General features: G+C 42.2%; 1 protein-coding gene across 6 annotated transcripts in view; it reads left to right on the top strand.

Moving 5' to 3' along the window:
- QRICH1 (glutamine rich 1) overlaps positions 1-17653 on the top strand; it is a 53720-nt gene that overhangs the window by 20044 nt on the left and 16023 nt on the right. For all 6 annotated transcript variants that reach the window (XM_088028462.1, XM_028124272.2, XM_088028452.1 and 3 more), the window contains one exon: positions 15341-16378. In XM_088028462.1, coding sequence (XP_087884588.1) covers positions 15341-16378 — 1038 coding nt within the window. The remainder of the gene's footprint in view (positions 1-15340; positions 16379-17653) is intronic.

Consider the following 17653-nt stretch of genomic DNA (forward strand, 5'->3'; position numbering starts at 1 on the left):
AGCTACCCAGGCGCCCCATCCTTTTTTTTCTTTTAATACATTAACTGTTACAGATGCAATTCAAATCTCTCATAACTCCTCTGAACATTTGGTACAAATCCTCTCCCAGTGTAAATGCTATTTTAAAGTTTTCAATTGGTGTGATATTTTCTGTATCCATATGTGTATTGGTTTTTAGTTACACAGATATTCCCCCTCGTACCTCCAGTTTATTCAGAAGAAATTGTCTAAAAAAATTGACTAAGGGATAGTAGTTAGCTCAAGGAATTTATGGTAGGACCAGAGAGTGGGTCTTGGAGACTGTGCAGCCAGGAGCAGGACTCAGGTCACTTTGCTGTCACTTTGCTGGCCTGCTCTGGCAGAGACTTTCTGCCACACCCCTGGGCACAGGTCCTTGCTCTACCACGGTCTCGTTGGGATCTATGCCATCCTGCTCCATTTTTGCCACATTCCTCCACTCTCACCAGAAAATGGAGGTTGTGGTTCTTGCTGCCTCATGTTGCTCCCTTCTGAGTCAAATTTCATGCAGCGTGTCTAATTTGGGAAGCTTTGGTCACATGCCTGCACTCGAGCTGCAGGAGAGGTTCGGAGAGTGATTCTGGCTTCTGCCTTGGAGAGGCAGCACTCAAATGATGATGTATTCTGCAAACATGGGTTTGCAGCCAAACACGGGACTACAGTCAGCTACTCTCTCACTGGCACATTGTAGGCTGATTGGGATCCTGATCAGCACTTTGGATTAGTGAACCATTTTATTGCTCCTTTCTCTGGCCCTTCATGTCCAACCTTTTACTCACATTTAAATCTCTTCCCCTACCATATTTCTAAGTTCATTTGTATAAGAGTTTGGTAAATGTTTAATACTTGGGTAAAGACTTTACCATTTTCAGAGGAGTGTTATTTGAACAGAGAAATTCTACCAAGGTCCCTAAATTTTTGCTAGACTAGTTGTTAAATGGTGCAGGTAGGTTCCTATGTGTGTGATTCCTTACCTAGTGTGGTGTTGTTCTACCACGCTGAGGACTGTCAACCATCCCTTCTCAGTGAGACTCAGAACATGAAATGGAACATGAGCCACATATGTTGTTATGAGTTTTCTAGTAGTCTCTTTTTTAAGGGGGTAAAAAAAAGTGAAACTGATTTTTTAAAATCGCATTTTATTTAATATTTCAACATGTAATCAGTATAATATTAAAACTATTTTCCTCTTTGGTACAAATCCTTGAAATCTGGTTGTTTTTTGTACTTGTAGCACATTATAGTTTGAACATTAAAAGTGATTGCTAACTACATGTAGTGGGTATTGGACCAGTGCAGCTTCAGAGAAATGTGAGAGAAGAATTGCTTATTCTTTCTTGTGGAAATAAGAAAGTAATTTTAAAAGTTGTTTATGAGGCGGAATTTGGAAATTGACCCAACACACTCAGTTTATTCTCATTTATTTATTTTAAGATTTATTTTTTCATTTTAGAGATGGGGAGGGGCAGAGGGAGAGAGAATCTCAAGCAGACTCTGCACTGAGCGCAAAACACAACATCAGGCTTGATCTCACAACCCTGAGATCATGACCTGGGCTGAAACTAAGAGTCGGCCGCTTAACTGACTTGACTGTGCCACCCAGGTGCCCCTGTTCTCCTTTAAATGAAATATTGGTTTTACACTTTAGCCAGAAGGAAAAAAATCAAGAAATGATACTATGTTTTTTTCAGTTTTGTTTGTTTTAGTTTCAGTGATTGGAAGAAAAGATTCTTAATAGGGGTAATACATGTTCATGGTTTCTCATTGTTCCTTAGTTGGAATACTTAGTCCAAATGTTGTGTTAAGCTCTGAATTACTTAGGTTCTGAATGACACTGAGGAAAAAGGAAAAGATTATCCATCTACAAACTAATGAAGAACATTGACAAGTCAGGGACAATAAAATTTCTAGACTAGTGGTTATCCAGGTGACTAGAATCACCTGGAGGGGTTTTGTTTTGTTTTGTTTTAAGATATTTATTTTAGAAAGAGAGAGAGAGAGTCTGGTGGGGGGCAGAAGGAGAGAGAAGTCTGAAGCAGACTCCCCGCTGAGTACAGAACCCAACACAGGTCAATCTCCCCATCCTGAGACCATGACCTGAGCAGAAACCAAGAGTCATCTGCTTAACCATGTTAGCCATCCAGACGCCCCTCACCTAGAGAGTTTCTTAAAGTGAAAAATGGCTGGGGCACCTGGGTGGCTTATCCTGGCTCCATGTGCAGTGGGGAGTCTGCTTGAGAGTCTCTGCCCCTACCCCCCCACTCGTGCTCACACGTGCACTCTCCTGCACTTAAGCATGTGTGCACGCGTGCAAGCTCGCTCTTTCTCAAATAAATAAATCTTAAAAAGGAAAAGAGAGAATGGCTGCTTCCCTCACCCCACACCCTGAATTCTGATTCAGTGGAGGTAGGACTGGGGTCGGTTCTGAACATTTGCATTTTTCCCCAATTTTATTGATATAATTGACATATAGCATGTATAAGTTTAAGGTGTACAGCTTAATGATTTGACTTACATATATCATGAAATGATTATCACATTAAGTTTGGTTAACTTCCATCATCTCATATAGATAAAAAAGATAAAAGAAATTTTTTCCTTTGTGTGAGAACCCTTAGAATTTACTCTCCTAACAACTTTTCTCTATACCATGTAGCAGTATTAGCAACAGTCATCCTGTTGTACATTATATCCCTAGCACTTGTGTATCTTAAAACTCTGAGTTTATACCTTTTGACCACATTCATCCAGTTCTTCCTCTTCCCCGCACCCACTGCTTTTAGTAATCACAAATCTGATCTCTTTTTCTGAGTTTGTTCTGCTTTTTAGATTCCATATATATGAGATCATGTAGTATTTTTGTCTGACTTATTATTAGCATAAAGCCCCCGTTGTCCCATCTGTGTTTCACAAATGTCAGAATTTCTTTCTTTTTTATGGCTGAATAGTAGCCCATTTTTTATGTATTTCATAACTTCTTCATCCATTGACAGACACTTCAACCATTTTCATGTCTTGTTTAGTTTAAATAATGCGTGAACATTGGGGTATAGATATCTCTGACATAACGTTTTCATTTTCAGAGAATTTTCATTTTTCTTTCTTTCTCTTTCTTTCTTTCTTTTTCTTTCTCTCTCTTTCTTTCTTTCTTTCTCTTTTTCTTTCTTTCTCTTTCTTTCTTTCTTTCTTTTCTTTCTTTTCTTTCTTTTCTTTCTTTTCTTTCTTTCTTATTTTGTTTATTGGGGTGCCTGGGTGGCTCATTTCGCTAAGTGTCTGCCTTCGGCTCAGGTCACGATCCCAGGGTCCTGGGATCGAATCCCGCATAGGGCTCCCTGCTCAGTGGGGAGTCGGCTTCTCCCTCTTCCTCTGCTGCTCTCTTTATCAAATAAATAAAATCTTTTTTTAAAAAAATCTAAGATTTTTTTTTAAAAAAGATTTTATTTAAAAGAGAGCATGAGAGAGAGAGCGGGGGGAGGGACAGAGGGAGAGGGAGAAGCAGACTCCCCACTGAACTTAGAGTCCAACGAGGGGCTCGATCCTAGGACCCCAAGATCATGACCTGAGCCGAAGGCAGATGCTTAACCAACTGAGTCACCCAGGCACCCCGAGAATTTTCATTTCTAATAAATTTCCAGGTTGATGCTGAACGTGCTGCTCTGTAGATCACATTCAGACATACTTTCTGAAAAACTTAATTGGTAATATGCTCAATGAAGTAAAGAATCTAAGAAAGAAGTATGAGAAATAAAGAAAAAACAAAACCAGCTCAGAACTGAGATCTAACTGCAGTGTGGTAGCTGCACAGAAGAGCCAGAAAGTGGTCTGCTCAGGTTGACATACAAAGAATACTCAAGAAGAAAGTAGTAGTGCCATACATATTATGTGGGCAAGAGCCCAGAAATACAGTTTATCTTAAGTGTCTCTTCTGAACAACAGGAAAAAAAAGGCAATTAAAAACTTTGGAAGGGGTGGGGTGCCTGGGTGGCTCAGTCAGTAAGCGTCTGCCTTTGGCTCAGGTCATGATCCTACTAGGGTCCTGGGATCGAGCCCTGCGTTGGGCTCCCTGCCCGGCAGGAAGCCTGCTTCTGCCTCTCCCACTCCCCCTGCTTGTGTTCCCTCTCTCACTGTGTCTCTCTGTCAAATAAATTTATTTAAAAAATAAATAAAATCTTAAAACAAACAAAAAAACTCTGGAAAAGGTGAGGGGAGCTGAATGAGAAGATTGAAGGATTTAAATGTGAAGGGAACTAAAACTGTGATTTATGAGATATTGATAGGTGAGAAATAGTGGTTTTTGAAGCAGAAAACCCAAATTCATTTCCCCAAAAATGTCCCCCTCTCCTATTTGATATATAACTTTTCTAGGATATGCTAGATTTAGAGATGATCTTTTTCCTTTTGTACCTCTTGAGAATCATTTTAAATTTCATCTTAAATTTAAATAGGCTTAAGTTTCAAAACGCTTTTTAATAATATAAATATATATATTTTTGTTATTAATCAGTTTGGTTTTTATCTTTTGAGACAGTTGACCTAAGTATTATTATAACCTTGAAAATTACAGCTAAACCTGTTAAGAAACATAGAGCTGATGAATCACAGTACCAGCTTCTTAGTGTCTACCTTAGATTTTTGTCTTTTCCTCCCACTCCCCATTTTTTTTTTGAGATTATTTATTTATTTGACAGAGAGAGCACAAGCAATGGGAGTGGCAGGCAGAGGGAGAGGAAGAAGCAGGCTTCCCACAGAGCAGGGGGAGCCTGATGTGGAACTCCATCCCAGGACCCTGGGATCATGACCTGAGCTGAAGGCAGTCGCTTAACCAACTGTGCCACCCAAGCGCCCCCCCCTTTTTTTCTTTTTAAAGAGGAATCTTTTAGGAATTCTCTTACTGCAAAGAAATACTTAAAGTTGATCAGTTCTTAAAGTTGATCAGTTCTTTCAGTTCACTTCACTTTTGCCTCCTTTTTGAGTAAAATTTAATTTTTTATATTTATTTTGCTGAGTTTCCAAATTATTACTATGACCATGTAGTAGTGATTAGCCAGATAAAAACTTAGTTTTTATGTAAATGAAAAAATTGGGAGGTAATAAAAATAACATTTAATTCTTATTGACCTATGGTAGTTATGAATAAAGATTATGAATGTATAATATTTGATTTCTTATTCAGTATGTTGACATTGGTAAAGAAGTGTTACAAAATGCTTTAACTCTGAACTCTTCTCTAATTTTAAAAATTCTAACTACTTTGGATCTAAAATGGCATCAGATCATTTGTACTTGTTTATTCCGGAGTGAGGAGTAGTTGTGTCCCCCACCCCCCAGTTCTGATTCCATATTATTTGTAATAACTTGTTTCTGTTTCTGTTGGAAGTTTGAATGTTGACAAATGGTTTTTCTTTTTCTTTTTTTTTTGAGGTTTTATTTATTTATTTGACAGAGAGAGACACAGCGAGAGAGGGAACACAAGCAGGGGGAGTGGGAGAAGGAGAAGCAGGCTTCCCGCTGGGCAGGGAGCCTGACGTGGGGCTCAATCCCAGGACCCTGGGATCATGACCTGAGCCAAAGGAAGATGCTTAACAACTGAGCCACCCAGGCGCCCCTGATAAGTGGTTTCTAAGAAAAAAACAATTAAAAGATATACAGTAGGGGCATCTGGGTGGCTCAGTCAGGTAAGTGTCCAACTCTTGGTTTCGGCTCAGGTCATGATCTCAAGTGTCATGGGATCAAGCCCCTCATGGGGCTCCTCGATCAGCGGGGAGTCTGCTTGAGGTTCTCTCTCCCTCTGCCCCTCCCCCCCACCCTTGCATGCTTGCTCACTCTCTCTTTAAAATAGATAAATCTTTAAGAAAAAAGATGCCAGTAAACTTATGAAACATATGGGCTATGATTTAGTGATAATAACCAGATTTTTATTTCATTTATTTATTTTTAAGATTTATTTGAGGGAGAGTGTGCTAGTGGGGGGAGGGGCAGAAGGAGAGACTTAAGTCAGCTCCCTGCTGACCACAGAGCCCGATGTATGCTCAGTCTCACTGCCAAGGAGATCATGATCTGAGCCTAAACCAAAAGTTGGAGGCTTAACCAACTGAGCCACCCAGGTGCCCCAATAACCAGATTTTTAAAATTTTGTTTTTAAGCAAGTAGTAACAATTATAAAATATACTATGTATTTAAACCTATAGCAGTTCCTTTTTTTTTTTTAAAGATTTATTTATTAGAATGTGTGCAGAACAGGGGGAGGGATAGAAGGAAAGGGAGAGAATATCAAGCACATTCCCAGTGAACACAGAGCCTGACCCAGGCTCGATCTCAAAACCCTGAGATCATGAGCTGAGCCGAAATCAAGAGTCCCTCACTTAACCAACTGAGCCGCACAGGCAGTGGTTCTTAAAGGGTGGTCCAGGACCAGTCGTCTCCAGTACCCTTGCAGGGCCTCTTAAGGTCAAGGCTGTTTTTATTATAATACTGAGATGTTATTTGCCTTTTTCACTCTTATTTTCTCATGAATGTACCAGTGGAGATTTTTAGAGGTCACATGTGATGTGTGCACAACAGACTGAATGCAGAAACAGATATGAGAATCCAGCTGTCTTCTATTAAGTCAGCCATTAAAGAGTTTTGCAAAAATGTAAAAAATGCAACTCTTACAAATTTTTTGTTTTGGCAAATACAGGCATACGTCCAAGGTATTGCAGATTCAGTTCTAGACTACTGCAATAGAGTGAATATCGCAATAAAGCGAGTCAAATGAATTTTCTGGTTTCCTGGTTTGGATAGAAGTTATTCACACTATAGTCTGTTAAGTGTGCAACAGCATTATGTCTTTTTTTTTTTATGATTATCATTATGTTATCTTAATCACCATACAATACAACAACAGCATTATGTCTTAAAAAAGAATGTACATGACTTAATTTAAAATTACTTTATTGCTAAAAAATATGTTAACCATCCTCTGAGCTTTGAGTGAGTTGTAATCTTTTTGCTCGTGGAGGGTCTTTCCTTGATGTTGATGACTACTGATTGATTAGGGTGGTGGTTGCTGAAGGTTGGAGTGGCTGTGGCAGTTTTTAAGATTTTATTTTTGTCAGAGAGCGAGCACAAGTAGGGGGAGCGGCAGGCAGAGGGAGAAGCAGGCTCCCCACTGAGCAAGGAGCCCGATGTAGGACTCGATCCCAGGACTGTGGGATCATGACCTGAGCCGAAAGCAGATGCTTAACCAACTGAGCCACCCAGACATCCCTTGCAGTTTCTTAAAATAAGACAAGAGAGAAGTTTGCTGCATCAGTTGACTCATCTTCTTATTAATGACTTCTGTAGTATGATTTTTTTTTATTTTTAAATTTTTATTTTTTTAGAGCAGGGCAGAGGGAGAGAATTTTTTTTTTTTTTTTTTTTTTTTTGGTAAGATTTCTATTTATTTACTTAGCACAGAGGGAGAGGGAAAAGCACACCCCTGCTGAGCAGGGAGCCTGATGCAGGTCTCAGTCCCAGGACCCCAGGATCATGACCTGAGCCAAAGGCAGACACTTAACTGACAGCCACCCAGGCGCCGCAGAGGGAGAGAAACTTAAGCAGACTCTGTGCTGAGGGCGGATCCTGATGGGGGCCTCTATCTCATGATCCTGAGATCATGACCTGAGCCTAAATCAAGAGTCATACACTTAACTGACTGAGCCACCCAGGTGCCTCATTCTCTGGGGTGTTCTATGCTGTTTGACAGCATTTTACCCATAGTAGAACTTCTTTAAAAATTGTAGGCTGTCTTCTGGAACCCGCTGCTGCTTCATCAACTAAGTTTATATGATACTCTAAATCCTTTGTTGTCATTTCAACAATGTTTTGTTTTTTGGGGTTTTTTGCTTTTTTTTTTTTTTTAAGATTTAATTTATTTGAGGGGCACCTGGGTGGCTCAGTCGTTAAGCGTCTGCCTTCGGCTCAGGTCATGATCCCAGGGTCCTGGGTTCAAGTCCCGCATTGGGCTCTCTGCTCCACGGGAAGCCTGCTTCTCCCTCTCCCACTCTCCCTGCTTGTGTTCCCCCTCTCGCTGTGTCTCTCTCTGTCAAATAAATAAATAAAATCTTTAAAAAAAAAAGATTTTATTTATTTGAGAGAGAGAGTGCACGAGTAGGAGGGAGGGGCAGGCAGAGGGAGAAGCAGACTCTCCACTGAGCAAGGAGTCCGATGCAGGACTCCATCCCAGGACCCTGGGATCATGACCTGGGCCGAAGGCAGACACTAACAACATTGTCACCAGGTATAGATTCCATCTCAAGAAACCACTTTCTTTGCTGCTCATCCTTAAGAAGCAACTCTTCATCCATTAATGTTTTATCATGAGAATGCACCAATTCAGTCACATCTTCAGGCTCCATATTGTAGTTCTCTTGCTCTTTCCACCATATCTGCAGTTACTTTCTCCACTGAAGTGTTGAACCCTTTGAAGTCATCTGTGAGGATCAGAATCAATTTCTTTTAAACTTCTGATAATGTTGATATTTTAACCTCTTCCTATGAATCACGAATGTTCTTTTTTTTAATTTTTTATTGTTAATCACCATACATCATTAGTTTTTGATATAGTGTTTCATGATTCATTGTTTGTGTACAACACCCAGTGCTCCATGCAGAGTGTGCTCTCTTTAATACCCATCACCAGGCTAACCCATCCTCCCACCCCCCTCTGCTCTAGAACCCTCAGTTTGTTTTTCAGAGTCCATTGTCTCATCGTTCGTCTCCCCCTCCGATTTCCCCCCTTCATTCTTCCCCTCCTGCTGTCTTTTTTTTTTTTTAAACATATATTGTATTATTTGTTTCAGAGGTACAGATCTGTGATTCAACAGTCTTGCACAATTCACAGAGCTCACCTTAGCACATACCCTCCCCAATCACGAGTATTCTTAATGGCATCTAGAATGGTGAATTCTTTCCAGAGTTTTCAGTTTATTTTGCCCCGATGTTCAGAGGAATCACTCTCTATATCTAAGCATATGTAGCTTTACAAAATGTATTTTTTAAAGTATAAGACTTAAAAGTCAAAAATACTCTTTGATCTTTGGGCTGCAGAATGGATGTTGTATTCACAGGATTGAAAACAACAGTAATCTCATCGTTCATCTCCATTAGAGCTGTTGGGTGATCCCATGCATTGTCATTGAGCGGTAGAATCTTTTTTTCTGAGTAATAGCTCTCAACAGTGGGTTCAAAATTAAAATATTCAGTAAGCCACGTTAAACACATGTGCTGTCATCCATCCTTTGTTGTTCCATTTATAGAGTACAAGCTTAGCATAAATCCTAAGGGCCCTGGGACCTTTGGAATAATAAAATGATGAACATTAGCTTCACCATAAAGTCACCAGCTGCATTTGTCCCTAACATAGTGTCAGCCTATTCTTTGAGGCTTTGACGCCAGGCATTGCTTTCTTCTCTTTAGCTATGAAAGTCTTAGATGGCAGCTTCTTCAAATAATAAAGCTATTTTATCTACATTGAAAATCTGCTGTTTCGTATAGCCGCCTTTGTTAATTATCTTAGCTAGGTCTTCTAGATAACTTGCTGTAGCTTCTACATCAGCACTTGCTGCTTTACCTTGCCCTTTTACATTATGGAGACAGCTTCTTAAACCACGTGAACCAGTGTCTAGCTTCAGACTTTTCTTCTCAGGTTCCTCACCACTCTCAGCCTTCATAGAATTGAAGAGAGTTGGGGTCTTGCTCTGAATTAGGTTTTGGCTTAGGGTAATGTTGTGGCTGGCTTGATCTTCTGTCCAAACCACTTAAACTTTTTCTTATCAGCAATAAAGCTGTTTAGTGTTATCATTCCTGTGCTCACTGAAGTAACACTTCGAATTTCTTCAAGAGGTTTTCCTTTATATTTATAACTTGACGAACTGTTTGGCACAAGAGGCCTAGCTTTTGGCCTACCTTCGCTTTTAACATGCTTTCCTCACTAAGTTAAATCATTTCTAGTTTTTGGAAATGACTCTTCCTTTCACTTAGAAGCAGTTGTTATTAACTGGCCTAATTTCAATATTATTTTGTCTCCGGGAATAGGGAGGCCTAAGGAGGGTGAATAGGCCAGTTGGTAGAACTGTTAGAACACACACATTTATCGATTAAGTTTGCCATCTTAAATGGGTGAGGTTTGTTGGGCCCAAAACAGTTAAAACAAGTAACTTAGTAACATCAAAGATCTTGTTGACAGATCACTATAAAAAATATGATAAAAGAGTTTGAAATGTGAGAATATCCCTAAATGTGACACAGAGACATGAGGTGAACAAATGCTGTTGGAAAAATGGAGCCAGTAGACTTGATCAGTGCTGGGTTGCCACAAATCTTCATTTAAAAAAAACCAAAATGGGCGCCTGGGTGGCTCAGTCGTTAAGCATCTGCCTTCGGCTCAGGTCATGATCCCGGGGTCCTGGGATCGAGCCCCACATCGGGCTCCCTGCTCAACGGGGGGCCTGCTTCTCCCTCTCCCACTCCCCCTGCTTGTGTTCCTGCTCTCGCTGTCTCTCTCTGTTGAATAAATAAATAAAATCTTTAAAATTAAAAAAAACCCCAAAAAACATATGATGTGGTGAGCACAATAAAACTAGGTATGTATGCCTTTCCGGTGTTATGTTAACATGATTGGTTTGTGTGATATCCTAGTTTTAATTTCTAATACAGTAAATAACAATATCCATATCCGTGTAAACAAAAGCTATTGGGGATCCTCAGTAATTTTTTGAGAGGGTCCCCCGAGACAAAAAGCTTGAAAACTACTGTTCTGTAGTAACTGGTCTCATAGTTTCCTTTACGTCCTTGATGTAAAGCACTGGTTCTAAACTTGAGCATGCATTAGTCACCTGGGAGACTTAAGCTAGATTGTTGGGCCCGTTCCCCCAGAGTTTCTGATTCAGTAGTTCTGAGGTGGGACCTGAGAATTAGTATTTTTAACAAGTGCCTCGGTGGTGATGCTGTTGGCCTGGAAACTATATTTTGAGATTCACTGGTGTAAAGAAATATTGTTTATAATGAAGGAAACCTACTTTTTGAGCACCTACTATCTTACGCTCATAACAGCTCTTGTAGGGAGTTAGGTGTTCTCCCCCTTTTTATTTATTTTTTTTTTTAAAGATTTTTATTTATTTATTTGACAGAGAGCAAGCACAAGCAGGGGGAACAGCAGGCAAAGGGAGAAGTAGGGCTCCCGGCTGAGCAGGAAGCCCGACGAGGGTCTCAATCCCAGTACCCTGGGATCATGACCTGAGCTGAAAGCAGACGCTTAACTGACTGAGCCACCCAGGCGTCCCTCCCCCTTTTTATTATACCTGAGGAAACTGCAACTTGGGGACTCACAGCTAGAAAAGTACAGCTCCAATTCAAGTTCAAGTCTAACTTCAAGGCCTTTTCTCTTTACATAACCTCCTTGCTTCTCTTTTTAATTAGTGATGGTTTTATTGAGATCTAATTCTCATATAATTCACCCATTTAAAGTATACAATTCAGCGGGTTGTTTTTTTTTTTAAGATTTATTTTAGAGACAGCACGAGCAGGAGGGGCAGAGGAAGAGGGAGAGAGAATCACAGGTAGACTCCATGCTGAGTGCAGAGCCAACCCCGTGCTCAATCTCATGACTCTGAGATCACGACCTGAGCTGAAACCAAGAGTTAGACGTTTCACCAACTGTACCACCCACGTGTCCCTGGGTTTTTTTTGGCGGGGGAGGAGTTGATTTATTTATTTTAGAAAGACCGAATGCACACATTAGCAGGGGATGGGGCACAGGGAGAGAATCCCAAGCGGACTCCCCACTGAGGGTAGAGCCTGACAGGGGGCTTGATCCCATGATCCCAAAATCATGACCCAAGCTGAAACCAAGAGTCAAAAGCCCAACTGACTGAGCCACCCAGGCACCCCAGCAGTTAAGCGGTTTTTTAATCTACTCACAAAGTTGTGCAACCATTACATCAATTTTATTTTATTTATTTTTTTTAAAGATTTATTTATTTGAGAGAGCGAGAATGAGAAAGAGAGAGAGTACATAAGAGGGGGGAGGGTCAGAGGGAGAAGCAGGCTCCTCGCCGAGCAGGGAGCCCGATGCGGGACTCGATCCCAGGACTCTGGGATCATGACCTGAGCTGAAGGCAGTCGCTTAACCAACTGAGCCACCCAGGCGCCCCCATTACATCAATTTTAGAACATTGTCGGTACTCCAAGAAAAAAACCCTCTACCCATTGGCACTTTGTATTTTCCCTAATCCCATGCTCTTAGACAACCACAAATGTACTTTCTATTTCTCTTTTGGACATTCACATAAATGGAATCATACAATATTTAGTCTTTGTGACTGACTTCCCTTAGTATAACATTTTCAGGGTTCATCTGGGTTGTAGCATGTATCAAAATGTCTTTCCTTTTTATTGCTAAATAATACTGTTCTATGGAAATACCACATTTTATTTATCATTTATCAATTGATGAACATTTGGGTTCTACTTTTTAGCTATTATGAATAATGTTACTATAAACATTTGCATCCAAGTTTTTTGTGGACATAGTTTTCATTCCTCTTGGCATATATGTAAGAGTGGAATTGCTGGGTCATGTGGTTGTTTTTCATATCTTTATCATATGGTATGTTTTTTTGTTTTTTTTAAAGATTTTATTTATTTATTTGAGACAGAGAGAAAGAGAGTACAAGGGAGGGGGAGGGCAGAGTGATAGAAGCAGACTCCCCGCTGTGCAGGGAGCCTGATGCAGGACTCAGTCGCAGGACCTTGAGATCATGATCTGAGCCAAAGGCAGACACTTGGAACTGACTGAGCCACTCAGGCACCCCTGTCATATGGTATGTTTAACCTTGTGATGAACTGCTAGACTTTTTCCAAAGTGGCTGTACTCCCACCAGCAGTATATGAAGATTCCAATTTCTTCACATCCCTGTCAGCACTTACTATCTTTTTATTACAGCCATCTTATTGGCTTTCAAGTGGCATCTTAATGTGGTTCTGATTTGCATTTCTGTGATAGCTCATGATGTTGGGCAACTTTTCATGTACTTATTGGCCATTTGAGTATCTTTGGAGAAATGTCTATTCAGATCCTCTTTTTTGTGTGTGTATGATATGAAGAAGAGGTCCAACTTCATTGTTTTTGTATGGATAACCAGTTGTCCCAGCACCATGCTTGGTTATTTATGTGATGTGTCTCCTGTTATCAGGTAGATATATCTCGGGGCTCCTGGGTGGCTCAGTCGGTTAAGCATCTGCCTTTGGCTCATGTCATGATCCCAGGGTCCTGGGATCAAGCCATGCATCAGGCTCCCTGCTCAGAAGGGAGTCCGCTTCTACCTCTCCCCCTCCTCCCCTCGTGTGTACACGCTCTCTCTCTCCCTCTCAAATAAATAAATAAAATATATTTTTTTAAGATTTTATTTATTTGACAGAGACACACAGCGAGAGAGGGAACAGAAGCAGCAGGAGTGGGAGAGGGAGAAGCAGGCTTCCCGCGGAGCAGGGAGCCCGATGCGGGGCTCGATCCCAGGACCCTGGGATCATGACCTGAGCCAAAGGCAGATGCCTAACGGCTGAGCCACCCAGGCACCCCAATAAATAAAATCTTTTAAAAAAAGGGCGCCTGGGTGGCTCAGCCGTTAGGTGTCTGTCTACCCAGGCACCCCAATAAATAAAATCTTTAAAAAAAAAAGGGGCACCTGGGTGGCTCAGCCGTTAGGTGTCTGTCTACCCAGGCACCCCAATAAATAAAATCTTTAAAAAAAAAAGGGGCACCTGGGTGGCTCAGCCGTTAGGCATCTGTCTACCCAGGCACCCCAATAAATAAAATCTTTAAAAAGAAAAGAGGGGTGCCTGGGTGGCTCAGCCGTTAGGCATCTGCCTTTGGCTCAGGTCATGATCCCAGGGTCCTGGGATCGAGCCCCGCATCGGGCTCCCTGCTCCGCGGGAAGCCTGCTTCTCCCTCTCCCACTCCTGCTACTTCTGTTCCCTCTCGCTGTGTCTCTGTCAAATAAATAAAATCTTAAAAAAATATATTTATTTGAGAGGGAGAGAGAGAGCGTGTGCGCACAAGGGGAGGAGGGGGAGAGGGAGAAGTGGACTCCCTGCTGAGCAGGGAGCCTGATGCATGGCTTGATCCCAGGACCCTGGGATCATGACATGAGCCGAAGGCAGACGCTTAACCGACTGAGCCACCCAGGCACCCCTCAACTCTACTTAATAAAATGTCTTTCTCGAGGCGCCTGGGTGGCTTAATCAGTTAAGCGTCTGCCTTCGGCTCAGGTCATGATCCCAGGGTCCTGGGATCAAGCCCTGGATGAGGCTTCTTGCTCAGCGGGCAGCCTGTTTCTCCCACTCCCACTCCCGCTGCTTCTGTTCCCTTTCTCGCTGTGTCTCTGTCAAATAAATAAGTAAAATCTTTAAAAAAAATAAAATTAAAAAATTAAAAAAAAGAAAATACATAATCTCTCATCTGCCTTCTTTTTACCTTCCTAGACCAGTGTTTAGAGTTTAGATATGTGTTTCTGAAGGAAAAATCTTTTTTTCAAATTAGAGACTATACATGGCATTCTTTCATGCTGCTTTGTATGCTGAGGTAACAGCAATAAGAAATGAGCTGCATTATCATCAGAAATGTGTGATTCAGGATATAGTAACCTTCCTTAGATTATCAGGAATCTTGTGGGTTTTTTTTTTTAATGACTTCTTTATTAAAACAAAGTTATCTTAATTAAGCACTCTTTGATGCCTGCATTTTAGTAGCAATGTTGGGAGATCCCTCCAAAAGGGATTTCAAGAGTTTCGTTTCTACTGTGTTTTTCACTAGTCTATGGTGGAAGTAGTTTTGATCCTGGGTTGAGAATTGCATGCCTGTGAAATGTACTTATCTCACTGATCTTTTAGAACATTGGTCCCCACACTTTTTATCACTCAACCCGTGGATAAACTATTTTTTAAACATACACCAAAATATATTTTTATAAAGTGCATACTTGTACTACTGTACCAATATGTAAAAACAAAGGGGTTCACACTTTAAAACAAGAATTAAAAATAAGCAGAAGTTCTGGTATTTTCTTCATAGATCCTATTTGATGGTCTTGCTTCCTCTGGTAGGTAATTGTTGTTCTAAATGCTGTGTGATGCTGGAAAATTTTACATTTGGTTTTGGGGATTGTGGCCTCAGAAGCCTTGGGTATGGCAGCTCCTTCTGCTCACATTACCTAGGGACCCCCTGTCTGAGATCTCTTCCTTTTGGCGCTGGATTCTTAATGTTGCCTGGTTCACTCACTGCTGAATCTTGTCACTGCAGGTACAGGTGCAGGTACAGCAGTCTCCGCAGCAGGTCTCGGCTCAGCAGCTCTCCCCGCAGCTCACTGTTCACCAGCCTGCTGAACAGCCCATCCAGGTCCAGGTGCAGATCCAAGGCCAAGCACCACAGCCGGCGGCCCCTTCCATCCAGACCCCATCTCTGCAGAGTCCCAGCCCTTCGCAGCTGCAGGCGGCCCAGATCCAGGTGCAGCACGTGCAGGCAGCCCAGCAGATCCAGGCTGCAGAGATTCCAGAGGAGCACATCCCACATCAGCAGATCCAGGCTCAGCTGGTGGCTGGCCAGTCTCTTGCTGGGGGTCAGCAGATCCAAATCCAGACCGTGGGTGCCCTTTCCCCACCACCGTCTCAGCAGGGCTCACCCCGGGAAGGGGAACGGCGGGTTGGCACAGCCAGTGTCCTCCAGCCAGTGAAGAAGCGCAAAGTGGACATGCCCATCACTGTGTCCTATGCCATCTCAGGGCAGCCGGTGGCTACCGTGCTGGCCATTCCACAGGGCCAGCAGCAGAGTTATGTGTCTTTGAGGCCAGACTTACTGACAGTAGACAGTGCCCACCTGTACAGTGCCACTGGGACCATTACTAGCCCTACAGGAGAAACCTGGACCATCCCTGTTTACTCTGCCCAGCCCCGTGGGGATCCTCAGCAGCAGAGCATTACCCACATTGCCATTCCCCAGGAAGCCTACAATGCAGTTCACGTCAGTGGCTCACCCACGGCCCTGGCAGCTGTAAAGCTGGAGGATGACAAGGAGAAGATGGTGGGCACCACATCTGTAGTGAAAAACTCCCATGAAGAGGTAGTGCAGACCCTTGCAAACTCTCTCTTTCCAGCACAGTTCATGAATGGCAACATCCACATTCCAGTGGCTGTGCAGGCTGTGGCAGGCACCTACCAGAACACAGCTCAGACTGTCCATATATGGGACCCCCAGCAGCAGCCACAACCACAAACCCCCCAGGAACAGACGCCGCCGCCGCCACCGCAACAGCAGCAGCAGCAGCTCCAGGTTACTTGTTCAGTAAGTGAAGACTTATCTGTAGGGCAGCCCGCTCCCCCAGGGCCCAGTGCAACACAGAACTTTCCTGGCAACCTCTGGCTTGTTTACTGCAATGTTGAGTTGAGGTTGGGGAGGAGGAATAGAAGCAGCAGGTGAAAACTATGGAACAGGCAGGAGTTCTGTCCTGGTACCTGGAAGGAGATGAAATGATCAATAACTGCTTTGGAGGTAGATGCCTTGGATGCTTCTTTGTAATCTCCTTTTAAGAAGAATAAAGTTCTAGGGAAGGACTAATGGGACATGCATCACAAATGAATGGATCTAGTGGAACCCTTGTAGTTTAGTACACAGGCTATAAACCCATCACAGCGGAGGGGCTGTGGAATTACTCTTTTTTAGTTATCTGCAGACAGAGTGTAGGTGAATTAGAAGATCTAAAATACTTCCTGGTGGGCCTGTTAAAAGTGATCGCCTTTGGGAGTGTCAAATAAGCCACCACTGCCAGTGTTTTTATGTTCCTTAAAAATAAGCCTTGGTTAATTTTCTATTATGGAACCTATGTTGAAAAACATGTTTTGACTTTTTGTTTTGAACTAATCTTAGACTTACAGAAAATAGAACTCTTGAAATTCTAACTTTAAAAATTGGCTCTTTTTTCTAATTGTTAATTTTTTTTTTTTTAAGAGAGAGCATGTTGGTGTGAACAGGGGCAGAGGGAGAGGGAGAGAATCTTAAGCAGACTCTGTGCTTAGTGTGGAGCCTGACTTGGGGCTCGATCTCATGACCCTGAGGTCATGACCCTGAGGTCATGACCTGAGCCAAAATCAAGAGTCGAGTCTTACCTGAGCCACCCAGGTTCCCGTAATTGTTAAATCTTTTTAAGGATACCACAGAGGTGTGGATAAATTTATTCCTTAAGACTGTTAGCAAACTTTAGGGCCTCTGGTCTCATGGCACTGCTGAACACAGTGTGCCTCAGAGGGCAGGGGCTCCTGGGAATGCATGCAAGGGAGCTGGCATAAACAGAGCACTGTTAGACCAGGGGCCATACTCAGAAACTCAGGCCGTAAGCAAAGGCTGACCAAGTGGTTTCATAGAGAATGGTATATTATTGTAGGTGACTTTGTTAAGGACATATTAAATATCCAGCTGTCAGGCCTAGAAATAGAACAAGACAGAATCATTGCTTTAGGTAGCTAATAGTCTACTTTTAGAGTAAGAATGTTGATTTCTATTTTCTGAATTCCTTATAAGGCAGCATAATCAAGTGTGACGTTGTATGTTCCACACACACAC

The sequence above is a fragment of the Eumetopias jubatus genome, unplaced genomic scaffold, assembly GCF_037043125.1.
Source record: "Eumetopias jubatus isolate StellerSeaLion01/CBP00866 unplaced genomic scaffold, mEumJub1_p1.0 scaffold_1, whole genome shotgun sequence".
Classification (NCBI taxonomy): domain Eukaryota; kingdom Metazoa; phylum Chordata; class Mammalia; order Carnivora; family Otariidae; genus Eumetopias; species Eumetopias jubatus.